This window comes from Falco cherrug, chromosome 12 (assembly GCF_023634085.1).
Source record: "Falco cherrug isolate bFalChe1 chromosome 12, bFalChe1.pri, whole genome shotgun sequence".
Classification (NCBI taxonomy): Eukaryota; Metazoa; Chordata; class Aves; order Falconiformes; family Falconidae; genus Falco; species Falco cherrug.
In genome coordinates this window covers 3,639,624-3,663,672 of record NC_073708.1, presented here as the reverse complement: position 1 = coordinate 3,663,672, position 24,049 = coordinate 3,639,624, and the positions used below count along the sequence as shown (strand labels likewise).

The 24,049-nt window shown below is 43.2% G+C and overlaps 1 protein-coding gene across 1 annotated transcript in view; it reads left to right on the top strand.

The window, feature by feature from the left end:
- The first annotated feature begins 5,957 nt into the window (after positions 1–5,957).
- The window catches only part of PLA2G4A (phospholipase A2 group IVA), an 86,039-nt gene continuing 67,947 nt past the window's right edge, over positions 5,958–24,049 (top strand). The window contains exons 1-3 of the mRNA XM_055724565.1: positions 5,958–6,462; positions 23,062–23,160; positions 23,324–23,458. Of these exons, the coding sequence (XP_055580540.1) occupies positions 23,426–23,458 (33 nt within the window). The 5' untranslated portion in view covers positions 5,958–6,462; positions 23,062–23,160; positions 23,324–23,425. The remainder of the gene's footprint in view (positions 6,463–23,061; positions 23,161–23,323; positions 23,459–24,049) is intronic.

Below are 24,049 nucleotides of genomic sequence, written 5' to 3'. Positions count from 1 at the left end.
TCTACTTGGCTACCTTATGGAGAATATAGAAGACAGAAAAAGTAAATGAAAGACCAGTGACTTACACACCTCAAGAAAAAGCCTAAATAAACATGGGTTCTTCAGCTTGGAAAAGAGGTGACAGACAAAAGTCTGTTGGTGATTTGGAAAAGGTGTACAGGAAATTACTCACTGTTACAGCACAAAAACTTAGCTTCAGCGAATAAATGACCAGCCTGTAGAAAAAAACAAACAAACAAAAGAAAGTAAGCTTTCTATCAACTCACATTGTGGGATTTCTATACATAGGAAGGCACCGAGGCTGAAGGTATTCCATCAGAAAGATTAGACAGTTATGATACAAGTTTTGTCCACAGACAGCAATTTAAAAATCATGGTCCTGGTGCAACCCCAAGGGTTGGGAGTCCCTAGTCTGCACATCACTGGCAGGGAAAGGAGCATATTACGCCCTTTCTGGTTCCTACGTTTTTTTTCCTCAAGTCCTACTACTGGTCACAGGTGAAGACAAGATACTAGGCATGAAGGGAGGTGAGAAATTACAGTGAGGACAGCAGATCTTCAGGATAATGAACTCCATACCATTCATGGTGTTAGCATGATTTTTTTTTCTCTATATTGCTTCTTTTTGTGACTGGTTTTTGTTCACACTGAGGCAACTTTATTTACTTCTATAATGTAAATGGTACTCCAGGGTATAATTTAATAAAATATTTTGTCCTGTACTCATCTCGTTTAGAATGAATAAATTTAAGTGGTCCCAGTATAAATAAGACCAGCCTTAGTACATAATTTTTCTAATTCGTTGAAAAGTCACATGATATTCCTGTAAAGCATGTGACAAAGCAGCTGGTGATACCTTGTGTGAGTTTTAACTAACCTAAAACTATCATGAACTATCAACTGCTGTATGATTACTTAAACTGACCTGGTAGCTCACACACTGGCTATGTGGAGCGTTCAGCAGGGCCTTTGGGTTGCACTGATTTGGGGGGAATCCAAATGATGTGTCGCTTTGTGACAGACACACCTGTTCACCAGTTCAAGATCCAATGTGAAGTGGAACGGCTCTGCTTGCAGATCAAGAAGCTGATGATCCTGCGGGGGTCGAGAAGATGGAGCTGGGTCCTTCACAGTGGTACATGACAGAGAGACCTCAGGTGATGGGTGGGAGTTGAAACAAGAGGGGTACAGAATGGATCTAAGGAGAAATGTTTCCTCCACAATGGCAGCCCAGCTGTGGCACAGGCTGCCCAGAGGGGTTGTGCCATCTCTGTCCTCAGAGGTTTTCAAGTTCCTGCTGGGCAACCTGGCCTGACCCCAGCGCTGCCTCTGCTTTGAGCAGGAGGTTGGACCAGAAACCTCCTGAGGTCCCTTCCAGCCAGAGTTATCCCACGATCCTATCATTTTATGAGATCAGGCATTATAATAGCAGACAGTCACAGAGACTAACTTCTTCTCTAATAGGAAGGTTTCACCCAATGTGCTGTACTTCAAGGTCTCAGAAGATATTTCAGGATCAGAGGATTGTGTCTGAAACCTGCTGTTACTTTAGCCCTTCATGTTTGTTTCCATAACTGCCATGGGTGACTTGGCCACAACCCCAGAAAACTACCATGTAGGTGGAAGGAGGTACAGAAAGATGGGGTCTGTCAAGAAACCAGACACCTGAGAAGAATTCCCTTCAAGTGCAAATTTTCCTCATTCACAGTAGAAAGTCCTCCAGAATCATTACTTATTTTTTAAGTGATAGGGGAAATGTTCGCATGTGGATGTGGGGGAGTAAGTGCAGAGGCAAACTGGCTTAGAGGAAATTTTGCTTTTCTGCTGTACAAAAATGTCTGATAAATGGTCTTACAGCAGCAAACTGGAAATTAAACATGTATTTATTCTGCCAAATGTCAATGATAGGAGGCACTGGATAGCTGCTGCTAGCTGAAAATTCAGCTTTAGGCAGGGACCCAGCTGCGCCATTTCAGGTTATGCAATTGATAAGCAAATGACTTTTTCTCTAGAAGCAATCTTAATAGCAAGATTTACAATATCCCTCTCCCGGTGTTACATACAATGGATTGAATTATTTTCACCACAGAAAGAGATATTTTATCTTGACAAGAGCAAATGTCTCAGGCCTCGTGGAGACCTCAGGAATGTGGAGTAAGAGGTAGTCCTCCACGGAATTGCTGGAGTTTTTAGGCCTGATCAAAGAGTGATTTTTTTTCTGATACGTTGTGAAATGTCTGTGCTTAAAAATGACTGGAAGAAAATGCTAGGTTTGTGTTAAGTGTCTAACAAAATATCCCTTTTTGTTTACTTAGGTGCTTGTTTGTCCTGATATGCCCAGTCTTGCTTTTCCATGGGTTCCTTAAAGTTGTGTCTGAGCTTTGATGCTCTTGAGCAGCACACTAAAACGGCCTCTGTAATTTGCCATAGTTTCCCCTGCGAGTCTGCTTTAGAAAAGACCTTTGTGTTTCACAATGCCATTTTCCGCAGCCTCTAATTACCTCACCACAGTTCATGGCTTGTTTCCACTGTGGACCAGCCACCATCAGGGAGAAAAGCTGAGGAGGCAGCTCATGGTCTGGGGGCTTTGGCAGATCGAAACATATATACAGCGTATGTTGATGAGTGGATGGCAGAAATGACATCTCACATGGCGGGATATTGCAGAATGAACAGCGGCAGCAGGTAGGTAGTGGGTTGAAATAATACGAAATAATAATAAAAAACCCCTTCACATGAAACAGAATGGAAGGACGTTTCTTAACCCATATCACTCAGACACTAGTTGATGAGGCACCCCACAAAATCTCACACAGGCACAGCGAAGTGAGTAAGGGCCTGCAGTGTGTGGGAAGAATGAGAGATGGGGGAAGGTATCTACTAAACTTATTTTGTCACAGGAAAAAAAATATCATGAAACCCTAACCATAATTTTCCTAAAGAGACAGGATTAAGACCAAAAATAACTTTCATAATATTATATGAAATAACAGGAACAGTCATAATGTAAAAGAAAACTTTTCATTCTTTGCGTCAGAAGAAGAGGAATTTTTGCTTGCTGGTTAGTCAGCTTCTTATCAAGAGTCTGCATTGTTTCCTTGGACAGGGAGAAATCAGAGTTTTGCTACTCAGAACTAAAGTCAGGGAGTTTTCACGGTAATAATGGAATTCCCCCGTTTGTTGGGTTTTGTGTTTATTTTTGCACATGCTATCTGTAAAATCAAAGAAAGAATATAACCAGAGCCATACCCTGGGAATCATGTTTTGCATAAATTTAAAATGCCAGGAAAGAGAGCTGGAGATTAAACCGCCATTTGCAGATAACCCTTCCTTGGTTTGGGGAAACCTAACCAAACCTGTGAGCAACGTGTGGCTCCACAGAAGTTTGTATGGGGCTTGAGCAGGACTGTGCCAGGGTGGAGATGCCTGGGAGAAGCAACAAGACCCCTGGGAACACGGTTCATACCTGCTCTGGAGTGATGGGCGCTTACGGTCAGCTCTGAGATGTACACAGCTTCTGGAAACTCTGCCTCTCCAGCGCTCAGCAATATGTATTACATGCCTTGGACACTTCAAAATAGGAAAATCTGGGGGATTTAGGACACTGGAAAGGTAGTCATACCCTCAGCCTTGCTGATCAATCACCAGTCAAAGGGAAGAAAGTAACTAACTTATTAAGAGCAATTTGTCTTCATGCCTTTTGTCATTTCTACATGTCTCAAGACGATTACTGAGCTCTTCTGACATGTTTTAAAGAGTCCTTTCCTACCAAGAGATGAGTTGATGGTGATCTTCAGACAGTAGTTGACATGGAAGTCAAAAGGACCTAAATAATGACACCATTGTGGGTTTGCTGCATTTTTCTGGTTAATGTTCCCTTGAATAGGCACGACAAGGAAGTGGGTGAAGAGGTTGTCCACATCAAATAAGTGTCTTCTGAGCTGGCAGTCCTAGGTTTGCTTTCTAAACATAAACTTGCCCTTCTTTGTGACGGCACTTACAGGACAGCACTTTCTTACCATGCCTTTTTTCCTTACAAGATGAGACAGAAAACGAGGTTAAAAGTAATGGCCAGAGTTGCTCAGCTGTTGCAGTGCATCATAGCAGGAGGCCAGTAAGATGATGGAGAAAATGAGGTTTCTGGCTTACATTGCTTTGCACCAAGGAGTGGCTTGCTGTCCTCTAATTACAGCTACCGCTTTACTACACATTAAGGACCCTCGTTAACAGAATGTGAATGCCACTTATTTACCTCTCACTTGTGGAAGTGTACCCTTCAGTCTTCTGTACTTTGAAGAGGTCCTAGTTGAGTCATTTAGGCCTTTTTTTCCCTTTATCTTTGCCTTTTTATGGCCACATTTTTCTAAGAATCGAGGTCCTATTTACATGCTAAGTATGTGCAAAGCCTGGGAAAATTCCAGCATAGAACTGGGTATTTGGAAAGAGCTTGACATCAACATCAAAGTGAAACTCAGTCTCCTCTTTTGGTGCATCTAAAGAAGAATGGGCTTCTTTGGCATCTGTTATGTTGAGAGCACCAAGGTATGGTGAGCAGCAGCTGAGCCTGTCAGCTTCTCTCACTGACTCATTGTGAAGTCCACACACCCAGGTGGGAAATATTTTTTTGGTATTAATGATGCAGCAAATAATACAATACTTTATAAATATGCATCTGTATATTTCAAAACACTTCCATTTTAAATCCTTTAAAGCAAAACAGAAAAAATGGGGATGGGAACTTTAAGGTAATTTTAAGTCTTCACAAACGGCAAAAGTGATAGAATCAATAAAAATGAACATGTTGTCATTAAAAACAACCAAACCCAGCCAGTTGCTCCCCTTAATCCCCTCCCCACTTCCCCTTTCTCCAGGAAAGACCATTGCAGGCAGCCAAAACGTGCAACTTTTAACTTCCTATGTGCCAGATGAGAAGCCAGTGGCATAATTTGAATAAGGCGTGATGGGGGTGTGGTTCAGGCTAAAATCTTTAATAATGCTCAATTGTGAGAGGAACCAGTTGCCTGACAGTGAAAAGACTTATGGTGACAAGGAATGACTTCCATCTGTGCATAAGCTCAGCTGCTTCACATTTGTAAGCCTTAGGGTGGTAAAACACTAGCCTGAAAGCCGGGTTCGGCACTGCAGAGGTTTTCTTGCCACTGTGCTGAAGGATTTCTATGCGGACCAAGTCAGAGAGCCCTCACGGGTGGCAGCCAGCCCATGGGCATGGCTCGGCGTGGAGCCACGCAGGCGGGCAGGCTGGGCCCGGGCGGTGTAGCCATGGCTATGGGGCACTGACCCCAGACTAACACCTTGTGTCCTTGGTTAGCCTACACTGTTGGCGTGGGGCTTCTGGATCCAAACTGCTCCTTTACTGGTTGTCCTGTGCTACCAGTTTAGGTACCTCTGCACTGAAGTGGGCATAATTTAAGTGTTGGTCTCCCACTTTGGTGCCTTTTTTTTTGAAATTCAGGCCCATGGAAGGGAGGGGAAGCATCGCTTGACCGTTTTAAAAGGAAATTGTGGTAAATGTTGTGTTTAATGGGCAGAATTGACATTCCCGTCCATAGCTCTGAGGGTATGGGATGCGTTTTTATCAGCTTACACCTGACAAACCCTGGTGTATAGGCCCAAAGCATGCCGCTGGGTCACAGACCAGAGGGCGGGTGCTCTTCCATCTGCATCGGGAAGCGGCCATGGGCTGAGGTGGCAGCATCAGGCCGGGAGCTGCACACCCATGACAAGCAGAACTGGGCACTTCAGCCTCCCGGGCGATGCTGAGGCCAGCTCGCTGCCCTGCCCAGCTGCCCAGCAGGACTCGGCCACCACCACCCCGCTCCCTCAGCGCCCACCGCAGCGCTGCGGGCACGCACACGTGGTGCTGAGCAACACACCTACTCCCACACGGATACCCACAGCAGCAATGAAAGGTGTTGACTTTTTATTTAAAGTTACTTTAATGAAAAATCCCATTTACCCACCTGTTAGATAATTGATTATTTATGGGGTTTTTTTGGTCACAGCCAGTACTTGGTTGATTTTACACGGCTTCAAGCTGACGCTGCTCACGCCCCGCGGCGCGCCGGTGCCTGAGGGAGCCGGTACCGCCCGCTACGCCGCCAGCCGCTGCTCTGCTCTGCTCACGGGAGCGCGGCCGACGGGCGGCCAGGTGGCCTCTTAAGGCTGCTCGCCACACCTGGAGGCTGCTCGCCACTCCGCGGAGCCTGACGGCCGCGTGTGGTCCCCCTCGCTGCGCGGCCGCCGGCAGGAGCCGGCCCGCAGCCGGCGCCCCCCCCCCCGCGGCCGGCCGGCGGCTCCTCACGCCTCCTTAAGAGGCGGCGGTCAGCTGACGGCTGGCGCCTCCCCCGCCGCGAGGGAGAAAAGTGCCGCATGCCCGCCATGGGGAACGGGACCGCGCGCCAGCCGAGAGGGATGGCCGAGCCCGCGGGACCCCAGGCAACCGTAAGCGCGGTGCCGCCTTCGTACGCGCTCAACAGCGGCTCCTCCGCGGGGCGGGAGGGAAGGGCTGGGGGTGCGCGGCTCCCGCGCCCAGCCCCGCGGGCAGGCAGGGCACGGCGCACCCGGGCTGGGGCGGCTGCGGCGCCCGTCGGGCCGGGCCGGAGCGCGGCGGTGAGGAGAGGGGCCGGCCGCCCTCCCCCGCGGCGGGGCAGGAGGCTGGCCCGGCGCCGTCTGCGGGGGGCGGCGAGGCCGGGGAGCGCCGGGCGGCGCGGAGCGGTGTCCTCCCGCGGGCGCCCCCGCCAGGCACCTGCCGCCCTGCCCGCCCCGCTGCGGGCGGCCCGCCCGGGGAGCGCTGTCCGCTCGCCGCTCCCGCAGCCGCCGCGCCCTGCCCCCCCCCCCCCCCGGCACACGGGCGCGTACGGCCAGGCGTACGTGAGGGAGAAGGGAGGCAGCGGGGGGTAACGGCGTGTGCGCCACGGCTGCGTGCGCAGCGAGGGGTACGAGGCAGGGCCGTGGCGGCGGAGCAGCGAGTGGGGGGCGGGACCGCAAGTGACACAAACCGCGTTAGTCAGGGTCAGCCCCCGCGCCCGCGAGGCGCGGTTCGCCCGGCCCTGGCCCTGTCACCGGGGCCGGTGCTGGCAGCGCTTACCGCGAGCTCCTTCGCTTGTCCCTCCGCAGCGTGTGTGGTGAAGCAATCCGTTCTGAAACTTATAGGGAAGTAAAACAGTATGTCTGTTGAGGAAAAATGTCACAAAATGTCTGCAACAGCAGCTTTTCTTTTGGGTCTGATACGAAAAAAACCGTGCATAAGTTCCTGTTGGTGACTTACAGCAGGCATCTGCTGATACATGTTAGAAGTACAATTGCAGACTGTAATCCCTTGTTTTCATGGGGTTACGTGTGCCTCTCTGAGCCTAAAACTTGCACACTTGCAGGTAGACGTTAATTTGCCATCCTGGTTGACTTCTGGACAGTCCCACTGCAGCGTTTGGAGAAGCTGCTGCCTCGGCTGCGCGGCGGTGGGACCCCAGCCGCGCCAGGGCTTGCCTCGGAGCACTCTGGCACTTTCCCTCCAGCAGCTGCTGACAGCGGGTTTGAACGACTGGGCTGTGAACTGGAGCTGCTGCTGGCAGTGTGACACCATCGCCCCCCGCCCCCGAGCTGTGCAGACCTTGTCTGTTGGAGCCTTGTGGGTTTTTTGGGACCTTTGGGGCATATCCCTTCGGCCACCCTAACTGCAGAGTGTGGATCTTTCAGTTTGGAGGCTCCTTGCAGATGAAGGCAGGCAGACTCTCAGACTAGATAAAGATCTAATACCCCGTGAGGAGCAGTGGTGTGGGTAGGACTTCTAACTGTGGTGGATATTCCTGGCAGGAAGATGGTCTGCGCCTTGGTAGCCTCAGATACTTACTGTATCAAACAACCGATTCATAGGATCAGCTGCTTTGTGGTTACCAACAGTTGTTCAGCCTACTAGGAATTTCAGAGAGAAAATGTGAACCTGAAACTGATGTGCTTATTTTACTTACTTCCTAGAGTTAAGAGGAAGGTTTGGAATATATGGTGTAGAGTTAAGTGCTCCTTGCCATTGTCGTCTCTCAAAATCTCCACATTGTCCCTCTGTGACCACCTTTCTGCACTCTCAGGTGCCATGGCAGGGATATATAATAAAAAAAATTGAAGTATTTATGCTTGAATCACGTAATTTAATCTCCTCCTGCATGGCTGGTTAATCTGCAATGGAAAAATACTAGTTTGACTCTTGGCAGCAAGTGCTGTTTTATGACTTATTTTTCTTAGAAGAAAGCCCCCTGCCAAAAAAAGGAATCCAATGCTGTTGCTTCACTAATGTTGCATACTTGATTTCATCTTAATTTGAGTGTATTTTATTGAACATCGTAAGGTGCCCTTCTTGAATTTGTAAGATATTTTGAACAGATTACTTTTGTCAGCTGGCCTGAAATAGCTAGAATAGGAAGTGTTTCAGCCAATCTGTTTTTGCCTTAGCATACTTCAGTTCATAACTTTTAGCCATACATATGGGAAAAATAATGAGTGTGGGGTGGGCCCTGACTATTTCCTTCACAGGTATTCCTGCAAAGCTGTTGAGCAGGATTCACTGACGTTTTTGGGTAACCTCTGCTCTCTTCCTTGGCCTGTATTCTTAACTGTGCCAAAGCACTGAATCCAGTGCAATGTAGCAATGGCTTTTCAGGTGCGTGTTGCTTCAGGAGTGATAGGAAATGGTTCTATTTGAGTCTATTTAATTGACATGGAATATTCAGGTATGTGGCAACTTCAGTGACTGCCATATCAGTTGGAAGAGGACAGTGTTGGCAGTAGAACTGAAGCTGTTCTAGAGACTTTGGAACTGTGAATTCAAATTTAAGTTAATTGAATGGCTTGGGCTGGAAAATACCAGGGATAGACTCACATAGCGACCAGAGAAGGAGGTGTCTCCTGCTTGTACCCAGAAGTTCAAGTGTATGAAAACTGACTACAAAATTAAAGAAAATACTTCATTTCCCGTGAAACTTTCTAGCAGAACAAGTAGAACCTCAGAGTAAGGTATGGCCCATGGTTGGTGCATGGAGTTGAGAGATGGCAGATTGAGTTCAAATTTATTCTTTACCTGATACAAAATACTGATGGGGATCAAAGTCCCCGTATCCTAAGAAAGGGAGTGACCTCGAGGGAGCAAAATGGAGTTATTGACTAACTGTTTACCTGACATTGATGGGGAAGCCCATGTTTCGGTGGTTGCTCTAAAGACATGTAAAAAATATCTGTGACTTGCAATCTGGAGGTGATTTAAGCTGTACAATTGAGTGCTTGCCTACAGCTGTGGTTCAGCTGATGTTTGAACTCCCAGCTAAGGCCTGGAGGGCAGGTCAGGAGACGCATCTTTAAACTGAGTTTACAGCTGGTCTGTTTTTGTTTCATTTGTCTCTTTCTAAACAGAAGCTTCATGTAATCTGTGGAAGGACTTCTCTTTGATTTCGTGGGCAATAGCAGCAGAATTGGCTATTTTCTTCCTGAGAGGTGATGAACTCTCTTGTGTGTGTTTGTAGTGCCTCACTGATATAACTGCGTCTTTCTCACTAGCCTGAAAAACAAATCCCAGAACCTGTCTTAGTAATGGAAATGATCTCATTGCTGCCCTGGGTTATAATAATGTGATGTAGTAACAGAATGCTTTCCATTTCCAAAGAACGCGCGCGCTTTTTTTTTTTTTTTTTTTGTTAAAAAAAAAAATCCAAACAAAACACCCTGGTATTCAGACTTTCCCGAGGGTTTTCATTTACTGTTTACCTCAGAGAAATGATACGAATTTCCTGACTGTACCAATTTCCAGTAGCCTGTGTGTCAACGTCTGGAGCAGTGTTACTCAGCCAATGGTGCAGGGATGGGAGGTGGTCTCTAGGACGTCTGAAAGTGGTCCAGAAAGCTGAAGCAAAGCACCAAGAAGCTCCAAAGAATTGTTTTGGTTTAGTTTTGAACAGATTGTGGGGAAACTAAAAGCAACTACTGAACATTTAAACCTTACCCCCATTTTTTAAAATGGAAAATGTAGTGGCAATACTGCAAGTGAGAATTGGTGGGCTTTACTTAGGAATATCAATTAGTTCTTCAGCATGAAAGTATTGTATAGAATGAGATGATTTCTATAAAAAATAAGACTGCAGTGTTGGTGAGGGGAAAAATATCGGACATATATGGGTAGATTAATAAAATCTGTCCAGATTTTGTTTTCTCTAACATTCATAATGAAACCCATGGACTGTCACCAGGGGTAACTCTGAAGCCTGTGTTGGTCCTGTATCAGCTGGCAGGTGTGGTAGGGGGCATGAACACTGCAGCTTTTCTCCCAATATGTTTTCCTTCTCCAGAGAGATAGTTGCTGAGATGATGCTTTCCATCTCGGTTCATGCTTTTGCTGCATGCTATGGCTTCCAAGACAGTCAGTGTGTGTAGTGATGGAAGCTTTTGGGATCTGGACTGACAAATAGAGACATTGTGGAGGCTGATGTGTGAGTTGCCCAGATTCTTCAAGTGATCCCTAGAGGAATAACAGGTGCTTCCAGTATAAAATTAACATGATCCTAAAGCAGATATCCAACAGACCACACCAATTATGTGCTAGGAGTGTCTTTTTCTGCTAGCTAAGCACAGATGAAGACTGCTGTATGGTAGAATTTGAAGTGAATTGAGGTGAACCTTACCTCTGATGTCTGTGTCTCTTGAGCACAGTAGTCCCCTGTGCAGGCTGCTCAGCTCTGTTTGCAAGCACTCTTTTTAAGTTTTGAGGTACAATCTCCTTTCAGATGGGTGGTGGCATTGGTAATGGTGCATCCTGGAGCTCAGAGCAAGGAATACAGTGCTTGTTTTTGTCTGCAGATAACAAAATCACTTTGGCAGGCATTTATAGGCTTAATTACTAAATTAAATGTTGCTCATTGTTTGCTTTCACCACCTTAGGATGCAGAATGCATATTTTTCAAAATATAAAGTAGGCTGTTTGCAAACAAGAATCCTGGCCTCTCTACCGTTCCAGCTTTGATCCCTAAATATGCAGATTTAGGAAGGAGACAGAAAACATGGGGTCAAAAGCTTCCACACATGCAGAAGTTCAGAACTATGTGTTTTGACTCTTATCACATTTGTGTTTTGGGGTTTTTTTGTGGTTATAAGCCATTGAACTGACTCATCTTTAGTATCTATCTGATGTTTTCCTTAAAATGATCTCAGCATAAATCAGTAAAACTTTTATTTCTTTTCCTACTAGTATTATCAGTCAGTTATAACAGTGTTTATATTCTTAGCCAAGATCTGTAGGAATCTGCATTTTTAGAATAATGACCCTTTTATATCTATAGTGATTATAAAGTTTGCGTGCACACAAACACACAGAGTTTATAGTACATTCTGTACAAATGTTTATTTGTTGTAATAAGTGGCAATCACAGCCCCAAGGGATTGCATTTTAGAAGACATGCATGATGAACAAGTCTCATAAGTGGAATGTTGTGGTGGATGGAGATGATTGGAGTGAGAAGCATAGTGAATGCATATGTATGGGCTGTCTTACCCTGTTTGGTCCATTTCCCTGGCCAGACTATGAAATAGAAAGCTCTGGCTTTTGGAAAGCCTTGTACATTGCGTGGGGTTTTTTTGGTTTGGTTTTGGTGGTGTACCCCCCCATTATCCTCTCTGTGTCTCAAGGATATAGATTGTAAATGGGGCTTAACCACTGGAGCTGTATTTCTCATGCATTTAATGTACTGCATTGTCAACTTGGGGCATTTATTTTTAGCATCAAATAGAGGATTCATTTTGGCCAGTCCAAACGCCGTTAAGGTTAGAAGGAAAACAAACAACGCTCACGGGCAATTGTCACACCAAACACGGAGAAGCTCTGACTGTGGCATGAACCATTACTTTGCATGCGCCATCAGAAAAAATTGTGCCTTTGTACTCAACATGCAAAAGTGTAACTCTATGCAAAATCAGCAGCTGCTGCCTAATTTTGACAGTGCTGTTAGGAAAAAACCCACAGAACTACAAATCATTTTGGGGAGAAGATGTCTGTGTAGACCTGTGGAATGTAACTAATTGGAGATTTTCTGGTTTTTACTCTTGCGTGCCATCTTTTTGAAAGAACCTATAATGGAGAATTGTGAAAGATAATGGCCCTTTGAGGTACTTCTGTTCCATAAAGTTTCATAATGCCTGGTTAAATGAACATCTGCAATTATGATCATATCTTGACCTAGGCAATTTCTAGAAAATATGAAACTAACAGTTCTTATGCTGCTGTTTGTTTTTAATCCTTTTTCCTCCCAATCCAAGGAGAATTGCTAATGATTTTCTAACCATAGCAGTAAGTGCAGCACCCCTTTATCTTATGATAAAGGCATGAATCTGTTTTCACAACCATGGTGTTTTTGTACTGTCATCTTATGTGGAAAAATACTTTTTCTTTTTGTAACCAAAACCTTGCAACTATAAATCTGGGACAGTGCTAGTGAAAAACCTCAAGACAAATGAGAATAGTAGCTCATACAATATCGGAGAGGAAGATGCTAGGAAGCAAGTTCTAGCTTTTCTTATATCAGGTTATTTCTATGGGTTTTTGTGTGTTTGGTGGTGGTACTTGCAGGTTTTTTTATTTTTTTTTTACCAGGCAGTTTAAGGTTCCTGTAGGAAGATGGTGTGATGTCTGTGCTGACAGTAATGAAAACCAGTTCTTTACTAATTGCAAACTCTCCCAACATCTTGCATTTCTCTGGCATTTTCCACTTTGAATAGCACATGATTATGTAGACCTTCCTGGTAAGTGACTGAATACATTTAACTATGACATACTTCCAAGTATTTTGCTTTTCATACTTAAGTTCCTTTTTCCAAGAATCCCAAATCTATTAATTTAATGAGCTCTTCAACTCTCTTGTGGCCTAGTGAATATAGGTTTAGTTTTTAGAAGGGTGTTCTTGATTATAGAGATATTAAATAGCTTCTTCCTAGTCATTAAGTCAAATCTGAATCAAAATTACGTATAAAACTCTGAAATCTTGTCTCTTAGTCTCACCTTAGACATTCTCCCCTCCCAAATCAGCAGTGTTGTGAAAAAATGGCTGCTATAATTATGGTGAATTTTATTAGGCGGTGTTGTCGGGGGGGGGGGGGGGGGGAAGAAAAAGTTAAGGCAAGAGGTTTTGGTTTTTTTGGTTGTTTGTTTGGTTTGGCTTATATTTTATATGTTTCTGAGGATTATCCCTCGTAATTTAGGAACTGAAATAATGCATGTGTGAAAAAGATGTTTGATATGGGTAAAGTGGAAGGGAAACGGGTTTTGTTGCTTTTAAAACCTCTTACCAGTGAGTGCAAGATAAGAAGGGTTGGGGGAACTGAGCCTGACTTCTCCCTCCAGTTACCTCTCTTTAATATTACTGCTTTACTTAAGTCTGTCTATGATCAGCTGTAATGCTGAAAGAACTGTTTCTGAAAGAACCTCAGAAAAAATGATGGTGCTACATAGAGCAGAGCAGGAGAGTGCTGGCTGACATACCGGTGTGCGCAGGGAGAGAGCAGTGCCCAGCCTGTCTTCTGCGTATTTTAGATTAAGAATTCGACACCGAGTTTTTGGCATGCTAGAGCAGAACATACAGTTGTGGAGCAGTCCTGCTTCTTGGTATAGGTCGCTATGCATAAATGAAGAGTCAGAGAAAGAAAAAGCATTGGGCATTAGTGACATCAATACACATATGCCTGCTCTGAAATTAATAGTGTGGGAAGGTGAAATTAATCTCTTCCAACTGAGAGTGATCTGGTCGTGTACAGACTGGCTGTTTTGAATTAACTTAGTTTTGAATAGAAATGTGATTAAACTCTCAAAGTTTTATTAAAACTAAATCAGTTTTCTAATGACAACTTGCTTTGACAAATGTCATTTTCTGAACAAAAACTCCTGTTGAAAAGTGATTGAACATCTCCACTGTGTATTTCCCTGTAATATGTGGCAGTCATTTCCCTTTCAGCACAGAGTGGGTACGTCAGCTGGTGTTTTAACATGCTGAGAGGGAGGTTGCCTTGGCAAGGGAGGTAGTAAGCCCTTGGTGTCTTAAGAAATAGTTAAATTAAAAGCTTAGACGTTTTGGTAAGAGAGTAGTCATAGTTAACCTAAGTTTTGCTGAACTTTCTCTGGCTGACCAACCCTCTATGCCTCAGAGAAGAGCATGAAAGTCCCCCTTATGTCCCTAATTTTGCAAAGCTGTTTTAACAAGGGAGTGTGTAAAATTTGGGGTTTCTTCCTGACTTTGATTGCTGTCCACTCACTTCTTGAGTCATCATTTGTGGCTCCTCAGTGAACGAGATTGTTTGTATCGCATTCCTGAAGGCCACATTTAAGGTCTGGGTAGCTAGCAGTTACTGCTTTTTTGTTAGTTTTGTGGGTTATTTGTTTGCTTTATGTAACCATTGGTGTAGCTAGCCTCTTAGTACTGCTAGAATCAGGATATACTAAGGTTTGACATACCTTCTTGCTTATGATAAATGGAAAATTTTCCAATAGTTGTATTAAATAAAAATGTTATTTTCAGTTTCAACCAACCTCCAAAGCCTTAGTTGTTAATGTTGTGCATCCCTTAATAGTTGCTTAGATCCTCATTCTCTCAGGTCTTGACTATGTTGCTAACAGTAGCACTTTGAGATAGTTGCCTAAAAAATGAAGAAAGCGTCACCTAATCAAAGCTTCCTAAATCAGCAGAGACGGAGAGATTGCACTAGAGCTCTTGGAGCAGCTTGGTGTTTTTGTTGCTGTGTGGAGGGTTGACCTTGACTGGATGCCTGGTGCTCACCAAGCTGCTGTACTAGTCCCCTCTGCAGTGGCATGGGGGGAGATAAGGTGAAATAAAACATTGTGGGTCAAGATAAAGGCTGTTTAATGAAAGCAATAGCACAAGTAAGTCACTTGTGTGGAAGCAAAGGAAAAAAGATGTTATTTTCTACTTTGCATCAGCAGGCCATGTTCAGCCACTTCCCGGGAAGCAGGGCTTCAGTACCCAGAGGTTGCTCTGGAAGACAAATGTCATAAATAATGAATGCCCCACTTCCTCCTCCTTTCTCTTAGCTTTTATATCTGAGCAGACGTCATATGGTGTGGAACATCCCTCTGGTCAGTTTGGGCCATCTGTCCTGTGTCCCCTCCCAAGACGTTGCCCCAGCTGCTGGTGAGGGGAGGGGGGATGCTGGAGCGGCAGCCCTGGTGCTGTGAGCCCTGCTCAGCAGCAGCCCAACACGGGGGTGTTATCAGCACCTTTCTAGCTACTGATACCAGCACAGCACTGTGGGGGCTGCTGGGGAGCTCAGCCGGACCCAATACATGCTGTTACTCTGATCTCAGCCAAAATGGTGGAGCATAAAATTCAGGCCCTTTTGATGCTGCCGTGATAGCCCCAGGAAGAGAGCAGGTGCAGGCCCTTGTTGGCTGGAGCACAGATGGCAGGGATGACTGGGAACAGAGAGAGGTGGGGGGAGGTTGAGAGGCATGCTACAGAGAGAGGAAGCTCAAGAAGGGGCAGATGAAGATGCCACTCCCTTGTGCAGTCTCCACGCAGGAATACAGCCTGCTGCTTACCCTCCTCAGCCTGAGAGCGGGGCTGTGGACCTGCAACAAAGTCTTACTTGAATTTGTAGAGAAAATCAGAACCCCTGAGTAAATGCTTTGCTGATGTAATTTTGGTTTCAAACACGACCTGGTAATTCAGGAGCTTTTTTCTAACTGCTCAAATCCTGGACTGAATGCCTCCGGTTAGAGGCTTGGCTGTGAGGTCAGGCAGGCTCGTGCCAGGCTGTTTGGTTTTGCGTGGAAGCTGGGTGTTAGATACATGATGAAGACTGCTGGTATTGATGCACTTACTACTGCAAAAGTGTCCAACTACAGACTTCTCAAGAAAATGGATAGGCAGTTGGTCTATCCTGGTGGGTCTAGTATTTATTTAGTAAATCTGTTACTTGTATGTGAAAGGGGCAAAGAAATGTTTCGTAGTAAAGTTTACCGCTTAATCTCTCCCCTCAAGTATGTAACATACCCAGTAGGGATGTCTGTATTTTGCCTTTTTGTGCGTAAAACATCACTTACTCAAACTCCAGCTTGTCAATGGCCATAAAATATTTCCATGTAAATTTTACTTACATTATTTAAAAGGGGCTGAAAAATCTCAGCGCCAGAAGTTTGCTCATGACTACTTTTACTAGAAAGTCATGACAAATTTCCTTGAGTCACTCCTAATTACTTTGTCATACTTTTAATGTTATGACCATATAGACCAAAGGAAGTGCAGCATAATTGTCCCCTTTATTGCAGACAGTGACCAGAGCTCATATTTTGAGTAAATAGTCCAAAACTAGAATATGGAAGTTGCAATGTTGAGTCGCATTGTACAGACACTATGAGTGTAAAATGACGAAACACACCTTCTATGTGCAGTCCTTTCTTCATCCCTCCAGTGCCAGCATGACAGGAGCTTGTGTGTGCTGACTGGCATTACAGTTTGCACTGAAATGCCAGGACATTCAGAAAAAAAGAGCAGCTTGGGTAACTTAGGATACTAATTGAATTGAAAAAGGATTTTAAAAGATACTTAAAGGAAGTGTTTGCCTAACTTTCAGCTAAATTCATTTCATTGTTGACGTGTTACCTGAACAGAAGCCGGCTGTTAATTTCAGCAGCTCCTTGCATTTTTAGCTGTTATTACGGTGGCTCTTTTGTGTGTAACCACTGTGTAACTGTAGTGCAGAAGGATTGCCATCTGCAACTGAAGCCTGGGCAGCCTTGCATGCTTCTCTCTTCCCCCAAAAGTGGAACATAAATACTTCAATAAAAATGTATTCTAACATTTTCTAAAGTTTCTTTATTTTGAACCATCCCTATTTTACAGCAGGGAAGCAAAAGAAGGAATGAAGGCATAGATAAATGAAAAATATGTAAGAACCAAACTCCTATTATTTTAATAAAATCTTTAAAAGGCATTGGCCCAGAAATATTTAGAAATTAGATAACATCCCTGTTGTCACCAAGGGCATGTGAGGGATTCAGGTTGAGATCTTTGAAGTCCAAATCTAGTGCCCTAAAATATTCAGGAACAGTTCTTTCCATAGGACCAGGGAGGCCTCTTAAAGGAGGTTCCTGGAGGTTTTGGCAGGGAACAGCTCTTCAGCAGCACACTGCAGCACAGTAGGGGAAGTGGAAAATTTTGTCAAAGGTTCAGGTAAGAATGAAATGCCGGGGAGTTTTTTTTTCTTCTCCTCCCTTCACCTAAGTTTTAAAGGAAGGTAATCAACAAAACCCTCTGTTCAGTCAGGTGTTGCATTTGAGATGTGTATCGTTTAATTTTAAAAGTTATTATTTAAGTGTTTGCATTTTTGGCAACACTTTTAAAGCTCCCACAGGTATTGAGGTTTTTCCGTTTTGGAGAGCCTGGCGTGACGTCTCAAACATGCTAGGTACTTGGGGTACCCATTATCTTGAATTGTTTTTGTTCTCTGATGCCTTAATTTAAGTTGGTCTTCCAAAAGTAAGACTACCCTTAAACAAATAACTGTCATACGTAAAAGATTTGTTTGTGGAATAACTCAATTCTGAAATCCTAATGTACAGAGATGATGGGAATTTTAAAATCTTGCTTTCTCTTAATTGCAGCGTGTATATAACAAATAGCCTGCATGGATGGTCTTGGAATGATTTAAATAATAGGTGGATTTGACTAGTGTACTCTAATTGTTTTTACAGAGGATATATCCTAATAATTCTTCTTTTTCATGGAACTTCCATTGGATTTTTCACCTTCTTTGGTTTTTGGCCTTTCTGGGGGAAAACAAGCTTGCTGGTTCCCACATAAGCTACAGGGAGTCTGGCCAATGCAGTGGGGATTACTTATTGGCTTTCTTGAGGCTCTTTGATAAATTTTGAGACTGCCATCTGAACTACCTATGGCTTGAATTTCTGTGGAAAAAGACAGTGATCCTTTCCATTTTTAAAGAATATTCTTGAAGTCCCTCAGCTGAGCTTTTTTTTTTTTTTTTTTTTGACATCCAAGCCTGTAGTTAGTGTTCACGATGAAACTACAGTACTTGGCTGGATAGGAAATGTACTGGGAACTTCCATGACCGATGTGAAGTAAGTCCAGGTATTCAGGCAGAAGTGCTTCTAGCCTCTTGAATATTGCTGTTGGTAAGGTCATTCCCTGAGGAATGTAAGATAGGGATTTTTGTTTTCTCTTGGACTAATCCAGCTTAATTATGTTTATTACGGGAGCATGTCTGGTTTCCCCTGAGTTGCCAAGTCTTGCCTCCTGTTACAGGAGGTTACTGTGACAGCTCTCCAGAAAGTACTGGGCAGCTGTATGTGGAGAACTGGCCTGATGATTTTACCACTTCTGTCTTCCTTGCTTTTGGCCTCTGAAGTAGCCTCCAGCACTAGATAAAGTGTAAATTTACCTTGCTCAAGATTTCTGTGAAATTTCCTGAGTTTCAGCCCTGCTGGGGTATTTTTGTAGTGCTCCCTTTCCATTGAAAGGAAGTCTTAATTACACTGTCACCTGCAGTTTCAGTAATTGCTTGAAGGCTGACAGGTCATCTCCAAATCTTTTCATCTGTTACGTCCTCTTTAACAGGAAGTCAGATGTGGTTTCCCAATCTTAAAATCTCCTGTCTAGCTATTTATGCTGTGTCAACTTCCTTGCCAAACTTCACCCTGGAGCATCCTCCAAATATATGGCACAAAGGGTCAAGCTTTTGCTTTTCTGCTCAGAATCCTTCCTTCCAGCCATGCTCTCTTAGCAAGGCATGGGAAGAACAGTCCTTGCATGTCAGCGAAGCATGTACTTTTTCATTTGTGGTGAAAATGGAGTGGTGGGTGCTCTACAGAGAGTAAGAGGTAAACCTTGTTTCTTTTGTGGGAAGACCTAAATTAAGAAATAACATTACAGTGATTTTCCAGGATGCTGGGCTAAATCATGTAGAAACAGACTATTTGTTATTTCTGTTATACAATCACAGGATCAATCTGTAACTGAAAACAGTTCTGTAGATTTGATAAAAAAGGATGGTGACATTCATACCAAAAGCCTGACTCAGTTCTTAGCTTACTCTGTACCCCTTACCCAATCTAATATGATAAGAGTATTAATGACTGTACTGGTGAGTTGCACTTATTCACTTATTTTTTTAATTGTCTGTCTCTTTGATTCTTAAGAATTGGCCAGTTTAATATAAACAGTCTCTCTTACTATTTTTCTTACAATCTTGAGGATGTATTCTGCTGGTGATATTTATACTGTGTTGTGCTTTACTCATTTTCAGAGCTTTTCCGCTCGGTGAGGGTAACTGTAGACTAAGCTCATACTCAGCATGAAGTGGGAAAATCTCATTATTCTTCTTGTCCTTTGTCCTCAACATATCCTGTGAAATTGAACTATCTGTAGGAATTTACTGGATCAACACTGAGAATGAAAATGTTCCAGTAATAATCTCTGTCCATGTGTGTGTAATTTGTTTGTGGAGTTGCCCTGATATTGTTGGTTTTTAGAGACAATAATCCCTTAACCATTTCAGTCTGTCACCTCAAATGAAAATAAGTTAAGATCGCAGAAGAGTCTTGATTTTTAAACAGTGATCCACCTATCTACTAATAGCTTTTTACTTTTGATGTCTGAAACTGTGCCTAACAATTTAGTGCTCTTGGGCTGACAAAACTAGCGTTCGCTTTTGGCTAAAAGTGGAATTTAGGAACTTAGCAGAAAGCTCTCTCTGTATTACATGACCAAGCTATAAACTGTGACCTGTTCAAGAGGCTATGTTTGCTATGGTGTTTTGTAAACTTGGACATTTGTCAATAAAATGTCAAGAAATGCAACATTAATCAGTCTGGCCAGCTTAGTTAATTTTGGTGATACTGTATGAATTGAGAGAATTTATGCTTGTGGTGTTGGAAGAGGCACTGCCTGCGAGGTGCTTTTTCTAGTTGTTCAGGAAGGAAAGCGATCAGCCCTGAGAACGGCACAGTTCCCAGATGATGCAATACCAGCAGATATCAGGGAAACAAACAATACACGTTAATAATATTAAAGTGTCCTTGAAGATCTGCTCAGAGGTGCTGCTTTCCCTGCAATCTGTCAAGGGTTGGCCTGTCACCAGCCTCAACTTGAGTTCGGTTCTTTGTATGTGCGTGTGATGGAGTCCTTAATTAGTTGATGATGTTTCCATTGGGCTTTGTGGGATGGACAGTGTATAGTACCAGTGTTAAGTAAGATAATTTTGGGATCACAACTCTATTTACTGCAGATGTCTGAAGTAAACGTTCTTCAAGACTTTCTCTTTGCAGTTTTTGGTGACCATAATAGGTAGCTTCTGTTAGTGCCGTGTTTTGGCTCCTCTGCCACACTAAGATTTTTAGGTACAGAGATATATTAGTGTCCTTAACCCAAACTCCATTGATAATGTAGTGCAAGCTTGCAAAGGGTGCGGTGTAATTATATTAGGGTATATATAGTAACTCTGATTTGAATTAAATTCATTGTGAAGTACATAAGTATTCAAGTCACTTGAATGTAGATGTCTGCTACCCACTTGAGATGTCCTGCTGGCTCCTGTCAGAGCACGGATACCTGCGCATCTGCCAGCCCCTTGGTATACTCGGTACCAAGATACAGCCTTGGGTACACTCACATGTCTGAAATGGCACTGGGTACCTGCGTTTGGGTACCTGCCTCTGTTTAGCACATCCGGAAAGATGGTTATTAAGGTAGTGAACCAGGAGCTTCAATGTGGAGTAATACCAGCATGACTAGGGCTGGCACCTGTCATGCTGTTGGTTGGAACCATATGGAAAACTGAGACACTAAGCTTTGTGTATCACATCAGGGTTTACTTGCTCCCTGGCCCTTTTCTCCCTATTCAGACACTCTACCTCTGTATCTTTAGCTTGCAGTTTGTGCATGTGTGTTCATGATGCAGTTGTTAATTACGTGATTGCATATTTGTCTGTCTGCATGCTCCTTGCCTCATTCAGTGTAAGAGGACACATGGCGCTCGGGGACTCATTACAGCTCTGTAGTCAAAGAGACCGTTGTTTGCAGGATCACAAATGTGTTTCCTGCAGATGTTGAAATAAGTGAGGCAGGGGGTTACAGGAGAACAGAGGATGATCTCATGGGTAAGCCAGTCGAGCAGTTGAGTGGTGATCTGGAGAACTGGAAGTCTGCCTCTAGGATGCTAGAGAAATAACTTGAGCTAGGCTTTGCGTCCTAGGCATAACCCATTTTCTTATTTCTGCAGATAGAGAGCAGTATCCTCAGCTTGGCGTTGTGCATCGTCAAAATGAGTGTGGTAACTTGCTGGTAGTTGACTGTGCAGTTAGGGGAAATGGTGTATTTTCTATTTTATGACTTATAAATTTCCTTTTCGTTATAGTGGTTGAATAGCCCTCACTGATCCCTTTTCTTGATTGCCTTTTAAGTTTGCAACAAACTGATGTTGCAGGGCCTGTTTACAAAGGTTCTCCAATGTCATACTGCAAGTAGGACCCAAAGTAACATAAACTTGAATATAACAAACCAGCTATACGATACATCTATAAACACAATGTTACTTCCCTCCCATCTGCTGTTTATGCCACTGCTGAATGTAGCTGGTAGAATGTTAATAAAAATAATTCCTGCGATTATTATTGCAGTAGAAGAAATAATGTTGGATTTTTGTGTTGGAGATCTTGCTTTCTATGATAAAGATGGCTTGTTCCTGTTGTCCTGGCATTGAACTGCCTTCAGTGAAAGCTATGAACTGAATGTATGTTAAAACTCTTACTCAGACTTCTCTAGATAAAAACAAATAAATAAACCCAGGTTAATTTCTAGCCTCTAGCTGCTGTTAGGCCTGACAGGATTAAAGAGGGAACATCGTAATGTTTCAATGATTGTAACGAAACAAAATTTTTATGGAAATGCCTGGACATAATTGCTCAAGAGCAAGGGTTTTGGGAATGACATAAATCATCATTCTTTAGGGCTTGTTCTGGCCTTTCAAAATTGAGGATTAGGAATCCTTTCCTTGAAACCAAGCACCGTGTGGTACTTACTTTCTTTTTACTCTGAAGCTTCGGTGTATGGTCCAGCTGAATCTGAGAACTGATGCTGTCCAGCAGATTCCATTGGGTTTTTTTAGTGTTGCAGAAGGGTATAAGCTCTCTTAATGTATTTTATTTTGATGGGTGTTATCAGTTCTGAAATTTAAGGCCTCTGGTGGACCCTGATTTCAGTAGAAATCTTCTCAGAGTGTTCAGAAGACAGTGGCCTGTGAAGAACCTGTTCAGATCTTGCCAGCTGGTTTGCAGTTTGTGATTCCAAGCCTCTTGTGAATCTCTGGATAGCTGGGGTGGCCGGGGAGGTTATACACAGCTTCAGCTGGAATTCCCCTCCCAGGTTTATGGAGGGCACTATTGCAGCTCCTTTACAGTTAAACGAACAGCTGCCAAATGAACTGTGCTGCAGGTTAGATGCTGGAATTTTTTGTTTTCTGTTATTTTCTTAGGTGCAGTTAGGTGCAACTTTGGGAAATTGCTATTTGTGCACTTTCAAAGTGAAGGTGGTGTGAAAAGCTGCGTTAAAATGGCTAAACAGACCCTTACTACAAAGGGTTGCAGTTACCTGCTGCAGGTTGCTGACAAGTGTACTTACGCTCTCCAACTGGCTTTCAGTTTGAAAATGTGTGTCCCTTGGTGTGAGTGCAGGATGTATCCTTGTACTTCGCCTTGTACACAAGGAAGATACAAAGAGGAACTTCATCTCTCTCCTGTCCTAATCATGTGAGCATCTTAATATAGAAGCAGAGCATGGGAACTAATAATTTGTTATTACAGGAAAAAGGCTATCAACTAAAACCTGATGGTTTAGTTCGGTTTTTTTGTGTGTGGTTTTTGGTTTTGTTTTATTTTAACTAGGGTTGTAATGCATGGAAGCATATACATTTGAATGTGATGAATATAATTGCTGATAAATATAATGCTTATTATATTTATAATTGCTCTATTCTTTTATTTATCTGTAGAGCTGCTAGAAACACTTGGATGACTGGAATTCAAGATATTTGGTTTGTGATATTACCCTGAGGTAGAGAAAATAAGCATAAGAAGCTCCTCTAGATCAGGCAAGTAAATATTTATACTTCCATAGCTTATATGAAATGAAGTTCTTGGTAAACAATGAATTGTGGGAACCTTCCTAAAGGAATTAATTTTCTCTGTTACAAAATATAGTTTACAAGGAACATAAGAATTGTACTTTTTTTTTTCTTTTTCTTTCTTTATTAGTTAAAGGATCTGTTGTACTGAACTCTGAAAAACTGGGAGGCCTCTTCTGTGTAGAATTGAAACAGACATTTGACAGTTGTCGTGAATAAAATTAAGGCAAAAATGTCCGTCATAGATCCTTATCAACACATTGTGGTAAGTAGCTTTGAATCTTTTATGTATGCTGGTTTATATACTGTCTTGTATAATGTATCCTATTAGAAGTTACTTTAAATAAGTGCACAGCATTGACTTACCATTAAATCCTTAAAGAAATGGCAACCGTGGCTAGAGCAGTCTTCTTCAGAAATTATTTGAATGAAATCTGAAAAATTCAGGTTAGCTTTTCGAAAGCATGTCATGGCTTCGAGTGTAGTTACTCATGTGTAAGTCAAAATGGAATAAGGGCTCCTAACAACCACGTGGGTACAGTGTGATGGGCTGTGGTTCTAGAGGACTGTTCAAAGTGCCTGTAGTTGACAGTTTCATACAAACTTTTCGACATACTGGTTGTCGAACTGAACTGTAGTCTACAGAAGTAACATCACATCTAACTTTCTCCCTTACAGTACAGTTTTTTTGCCGTACAGTTCCAGTTGGTGAATAACTTTTCCCTTTTCATCACTATAGATAGAGGGATAAGTGGGCGATTTTCAATATTTAGATCTTAAACTAGTGTGTATTAGTGATGTTGATTCAGGAAGAATCTTCAAAATACAGCCTGCAGACTCTAGGTATAAGTGAAAA